Raw genomic sequence first — 6,737 nt, 5'->3', positions numbered from 1 at the left:
AAAGTTTTAGTTGCAGTGCTTTTGTTCATCATGTTCATGATTTACGTCGCACCTGCTGCATGGACTGTTTGTATGATTGTATAACATAAATAGCCAACTCTTCCGAAAGGAAGACTAACCAAAATTTCTTTTGCTTTCCCCCAGCGACAAATTCACTTTCTTAGTCAAGAACATACGAAAATGTCAAAGCAAAGTGAGAATAACCAACATTGTGAAGGAAAATCCATTACGTCGCATTAAACAATAAAGAACGCTCCTCATTCATGCAATTATGTAATAATCTGCTCGCTCGACATCTAATAACAGGTTAGAGCATGTGGAATCCATCAAGCATATGTTGAGCGACACACCATATATTATTAAATTCTCAATGTACTAAGAACAGAACCTCACATTATAAAGCAACGACCATCAAACAGCAGCTTCTCCCAAAATCTCAGATGATAAGGACATGATGTAGTAAGGCAAACATAGGATAGAATGACCAACAACAATCCAACTACATGGAAAGAACACTACGATAGCAACCAGAAAGTCCTGAATAATGGGATATAGCTATCGTTGCAACCCCAAATCTAAGCAGCGGTCAAGGTGTTGGCGATGTCAATGACAAATCGATATCTGACATCTGCCTTTGCAAGTCTCTCCATCGCCTTGTTCACGTAGTCCATACCAATGAGCTCGATGTCTGCTGTTACATTGTGCTTTGCAGCAAAGTCCAACATCTCCTGGGTATCCTGCATTCCTCCGATGCAACTGCCCGCCACAATTTTCCCACCTATAGGCAGATCCAGCAATTCATTTCATCAAAACACCATCAAGTAAAACATAGGAAACACCAATCTTACAGCACATTTAAGAAACAGCACTTTACTTACCCATGATCAAAGAGAAAACTGGTAGCTCCAGGGGCTTGTCTGGAGCACCCACCATGATCATCTTCCCACGGGTCTTCAGCAGAAAGAGTAGTGGCATGAGGGAATGGACCGCAGACACTGTATTGATAATACCATCCATCGTGCCCATGGCAGCCTAACAGGACAAGAAAACATACAAGAGTAAGATACAAGGGTTGGTGGCTGTGGATTTTGTAGTTGGAATTGCTCTATTTTACCTGCATCTGCTCAGGGTTGCTGCTGACCATGAAAGCATCAGCTCCCAAACGTTCAATTGCTTCCTTCTCCTTCCTCGGGGACGAGCTAATCACTGTGACCTTCACTCCAAATGCCTTGGCAAACTTCACAGCTACATGGCCGAGCCCTCCGAGCCCGACCACCCCAAGATGCTTCCCTGGCTCATTGAGTCCAAAATACTTCAATGGGCTGTATACAGTGATGCCAGCACAAAGCAGTGGGGCACACTTGTCTAGGGGCATGGTGTCGGGGATCCGCACAACGAAATGCTCGTTGACGACTACCATGTCAGAGTACCCTCCATAGGTCATTGTTCCATCAGCGTCGACGGAATTGTACGTAAGTATCATTCTGGGACAGTAGTTCTCGAAACCTTGTTTGCAGCCGTCACAGGAACGGCAAGAATTAACCAAGCAGCCCACTCCCACCTTGTCTCCAACCTTGAACTTACGTACATTGCTCCCCACTTCAGTAACGGCGCCAACAATCTCATGCCTGCAAAGTTACTTCTTTTTGGTGAATCTTCATGTGCTTTCGGGTATATGGGTGCTGTCTATCAAATGGTTGCTTTGTGCAATGGTGAATATTTTTTTGTGCTCGTGTGAATGATGTTGAGAGTGAAGCAATATTGAAAATTTCTGTTTCCCCTAAGGATGAATGCACTGATACTCCATGCGCAGGAATGATTGCAATAGCAATAGTAAGATGAAAACCATGACAGACCATGACATCATTACGAACGAGCACTTGCCACAGTTTGTAGGCCAGATTTCCACATTTAACATTTACAGGTGCAGTCAACCAGATTCTTGAGATAATTATTAGCTAGCACATGCATAAGCAATTGATATAAGAGATTTTATTATGCTAACAAAATTTTGCAAAAGCTAAAAGATTTTACTCCAGGTCCTATTTTATGTGGCAAGCATTCAAAAGTCTTTTGGTGGCCATTGATATGCAATGGCTATGGTGAGTCTCCAATGCTGACAAGTCATGCAATAATTGTGTCGTATTGTAAATAAAATCGACTCTGATCATACCATTGAATAAAAGAAAGCAGATCACGTAAAGCTTAGTTACCAGAAACTGGGTTGGGTGCGGGAGCAGATTTAGTTGCATATGCGGGTGCGCAAAAGCAGGTCTCTCGAAAAAAAAAAATAGAATTGGAAGTGTTTAGGAAGCAGGTAGAGGAGCAATTTTCCTAAGATTCTGAAGCGGGCGCAGCACCATGCATAGAAACTTCCTGCTAGTAACAAGTAAATTACAGCATGCAACTGTATCATTGAAAGAGAACGCTGTTTTTCAGCAAAAATAATCAAAATATGAATTTTCAATTTTCTTTAAACTCATCTAAATGAGTATTAGAGAAAGGTTGCATTATGGATAAAAACGTTTGTTTGTGTTCAGAGGTACATACCCTGGGACAATCGGGTAGATGGTATTTGTCCAATCATTCTTTATGCTATGAAGGTCTGAGTGGCAGATCCCACAGTATAGTATCTTTATGGTGACATCGTCGTCTCCATTGTTCCTGTAGGCCAGTAAATTGTCCTGCTATTAGTCATTTATTCACAGGCAAGAAATGTTAAAGGATTTCAGTTAACTACCGCAGGAATCACGGACAATCACAAAAACAATATAAGATCATAATTATTAGATTCCAACAATATCCAGATGCTTAGCCAGTTATCTAAGCACGAGGCAAACTACCCATGTTTCATCAGATGACTTCCCCTTAATAATTTTATTTTAGAAGGCAAACTACCCATGCATTCACTTTCTTCAGTGCTAGCTCTTGCTTTGTACCATGGTTCCAAACAATATATTATTCGACTGGGCTATGGTATTGAAACCTAGCAAACTGAACCAAGAAACGGGACAGCGGAACTGTGGTCCTGAAAGATCACGGACAACACAAGGAACACCAGTAGAAGCTATCCATGTGGTAGTTGAACGTTAAATACAGTCAGGACAGAATGCATTAATGGTGCATTCAGAACACTGCAGCTACCACGTGAAACAGAGTAATTCTCCTTATACCATTGGTCCCTCTCAGATAAAGGATTGAATCCAACCTGGCTATTGACGAATCAGCCAAGCAGTCAATGCAGATAACAAATTTAGGTGTCATATTGTTATAAAAGAGAGTGTGGATCAAAGATTTAAATTCCGTGAAATAGGGCTATCCCAGTTTTCTCGTGGAACGGGACGTGACACTATTCCACCCCATTCCAAGGGATATCCCAAGACGTGCCGATCAGGATGCCGAGACGATGGTGAGACGGTTCTGTCCCAACGCACGAGATGGTACCCCATCTCGGTGTCCCGCGGGACGTCCCGCCAGAACTTGACTCCTTGGTATGGACAGTGCAATTTAATCAAATTATGTTGGGATCAAATTATGTTGTTGATCAATAGTGCAGGTTTTGGTCAAGCTTGTTCACAAGAAAAGAGCCAACAAGGAAAAGATAAAATCAGGTCCAAATAGACCTCAGACCTTGGTCATAAACATAACAAGCGGGCAGGTCGAGGAGTAGGTTGAAAAGAGGTTTATAAACTGGGTGTAACACCAACAAAGGAATCTTAAATAGATGTCCCAACCATAACAGCCAGGAAATAGATGTCGGAGTCATTATGCAGTATTTCTAGATTTCAAGATGACAAAGGAATCAAAATATATATCCATCAAGAAATTATTGCTGCTCTCATGTAAAAGGAGAAGGGATAATGACTTCTCAACAAACAATGGTGGGAGGTTGCTCCACCGTTCTACAATAAAGATTCCTCTCGCTGAGTAGCCAAAGAGAAGGGCAGTTTTAACTTTCAATGGATAATCTAACTATTAGCATCAACCTTTCTCCCTTCATGTCAGCATTTTCTGATTGATCTTATTAACAGCAAACTTAACCTTCATTGAAAGCTCTTTGGTTTCTTTCCTTTTATCCTTTAAATAAATGACCAAATTTATAAATAGAAAAAAGTATAGCCATATATCTAAATTAACACTGGTCTCATTCATCATTAAAATCAATAATGGCAATTCAAGTTTCTAATAACAAAGAATAGTTAAGGGAAAGAAATTGCAATTCTCCCACAAAAGACATTGATGCATTCCAACATCCAGTTATCTTTCTGTTCAGCATCAGCTTTCTGAGAAATATTGTTAGCACTTAAATATATATATATATATATATATATATATATATAATAATTTAGTTTATTGATGATTTACTTATATGAGTGCAGCTTAGTGCTCCCAAATGATACGTGCCCCTCCTTCAGCATCAAAAGAAACAATAATATTTTAAATTTATATCATAATAAATATGGTTCTATGATCTAAGTAATTGCAATAATTATTATTTGAAAGGGAAAAAGGTAACTTCCTTTTTGGTTATTCAATTATTATTTCACAATTGTTATGAGTTGCAACCACCTTAGTCGCATTCGTGGCCCCCACCATGCTTTTACTTTAGATCTTTCCAGTGTCTGACGGAGGATGGCAAGGGATTTGATTGCAATTTTTTCAGACAAGGGATCCATGTGCAAAACAAGTAAACATGAGAAAAGCTTTTCTATTCAAAAATAAAAATAATAAAATAATAAATATTATTCAGGCAGCCTAATAGAGCCGCAGATTGGATGGCTTTTTATATCCTACCACTTCGAACTATCTAGTGGGTCGGAGATGGTAATTATCTGGAGTACTCCAAAATTTGTTGTTTTTTTTATTTTATTAAATATCGGTAAACTTCTATTTTAGCAAAAATAAATAAATAAAAATAATGCAACAGTTTTTTATTTTTCTCCGCCGTCACTTTCGCACAAGGACAAAGTTGGCATTTTGACCTCAAATAAACAACGAAAACCGGGTATCCCACGAGAGGTCCGTCTCTTTTCGTCCAAAAAGGTACAAGAAGCGACCAAAACTATCTAGCGAACTCTCTTTGGGCCTCAACTCCCACGAAAATTCGAAAAAGAAATATAAAAAATATAAATATGAAAATATTAAAGAATAAGAAGAACAAAGGAGCCCCAATAAATCTTTTTCTCCAAGCTTTGCTTTATTTTAAGAATATTTCCATTATTTTCCACCTTAAAAACGATATCAATAAAATTGTCTAGAATAACATAAATAATATAAAGAAAGAATCTCGTACCATCTATCCTTGGACACAAATAAAATAATAGAAAAATCGGTAGAAAGAACAAAATCGATGCAAATCTAAAGAAATGACGCCAGGAATACTTGAGAGGGAGAAAGAAAGAAAGAATCCCATGGGGTTTTCTATAACATTAAGAAAATAAACTAAAATAACAAAGAAGAAACAAAAAGGAGCTAGGATTCTAAGTTTTAGCTCATGTGTTCTTAAAAAAGAGGAGACGGAAGAGAAAAAGAATGGTACCTTCGAGAGAAGGAGAAGGGAGAGAGGACGCCGGAGTTATCTCTGGCCGCCCACCCGAAGGCCTTCCGGGGGTGCTGCGTTTCCGGCGATGCCTTCACTCCGTTCTCCTCCGTCACCGACCCCATTTCTTTTCGTTTCCTCGGCGACCCGGGCAGAGAGAGTGTGATGGAAACAATGGGGAAAGGAAGGAACGAGAGAAAGAGAGTACGAAAAGATTCGGAGTAAGCGGAGGAAGAGGGGCTTCTGGTCTTCAAGTATCGCTAAAGGCTTGGAGGCGACCAGCATTATATAGAAAGGGGAGTATGGCTGATGACATAAGTGATGACATAAGGGCTCGTTTGATTCCAGAAAAAAGAAGAGAGGAAAGTGTGGTCACAGAAAAGTAACGAGATACCTCTTATTTATTTAGCGTTTTCAAATATGAAAGATAGAAAAGTTATATTTTCATTTTCATATTTTATATGAAAGTTTTTTCAACGAAAAATATGGAAAAGTTATTTTTTCATAAGGCGTAAATCACTTCATTTTTATTTTTTCTCAAAAAAATTCTTCAGCATTAAAGAAGCATTAAAGAGACATTAAATACCTAATTTTATTAAGAATATAATAAAAATTATACATAACTTTTACAGGAAAATGGATGTTCAACCAAACATGAGCACTTTAGAAATTTATCACTTTCTCATTGTTAACCAAATATGCCAAAAGTACTTTCGTAGGCATTCTATTCCTAGTAATTATCTGCTTTCCAAGAATCATATTCTTAGGAGGAAAAATACTTCCCGCGAATCAAACGAGAATTGATTGGAAAATGGTTGCCCTTCGGAAGGGGGAAATAAAATTACATGGGAAACACGTTCTGGTTTTGGCGTTTCTTCCGGCTTTTGCTCACAAATATGATATAAATTTTTTGAAAAAAAAAATTACTACTAATCGACTTTACCGAGCTAACACGATTATTTGAGATTGATGTGGTACAAAAAGAGTAAATTATAAAAAAAAATTAAAAATTATTTTTCTAAGTTCTATTTTTATCCTATACTTTAATTATAATTAATAAAATAATAGTTAAATCGTTAATCTGAAATAAGATCCAAATATTAGAAAAAAAAAACTAAAATAGCTTTAGATGATATAACAACTATATATATATATATATATATATATATATATATATATATATATATATATATATATA

General features: G+C 37.7%; 1 protein-coding gene across 1 annotated transcript; it reads right to left on the bottom strand.

Annotated features, from left to right (window-relative positions):
• Positions 1-335: 335 nt before the first annotated feature.
• Positions 336-5,805, bottom strand: LOC120110226 (probable mannitol dehydrogenase). Its single transcript, XM_039124573.1, has 5 exons — positions 5,540-5,805; positions 2,551-2,664; positions 1,115-1,628; positions 879-1,032; positions 336-778 (listed from the first exon to the last, which is right to left on the bottom strand). Exons 1-5 carry the CDS (start codon positions 5,662-5,664, stop codon positions 576-578), a joined length of 1,110 nt encoding a protein of 369 aa, XP_038980501.1. The 5' UTR covers positions 5,665-5,805; the 3' UTR covers positions 336-575.
• Between the last annotated feature and the right edge of the window lie 932 nt (positions 5,806-6,737).

Source organism: Phoenix dactylifera, chromosome 1 (assembly GCF_009389715.1).
Source record: "Phoenix dactylifera cultivar Barhee BC4 chromosome 1, palm_55x_up_171113_PBpolish2nd_filt_p, whole genome shotgun sequence".
NCBI lineage: Eukaryota > Viridiplantae > Streptophyta > Magnoliopsida > Arecales > Arecaceae > Phoenix > Phoenix dactylifera.
The sequence above is the reverse complement of the archived record's forward strand: the minus strand, read 5'-3'. Positions and strand labels throughout refer to the sequence as shown.

Bases quoted from the DNA above. Each gene is read 5' to 3' on its own strand.
- LOC120110226 (XM_039124573.1), bottom strand. From the start codon at position 5,664: ATGGGGTCGGTGACGGAGGAGAACGGAGTGAAGGCATCGCCGGAAACG. The intron at 1,629-2,550 runs GTATGTACCTCT...GTAACTTTGCAG, and splicing joins ATCTACCCGATTGTCCCAGG to GCATGAGATTGTTGGCGCCG. The intron at 1,033-1,114 runs GTAAAATAGAGC...TTGTCCTGTTAG, and splicing joins GCAACCCTGAGCAGATGCAG to GCTGCCATGGGCACGATGGA.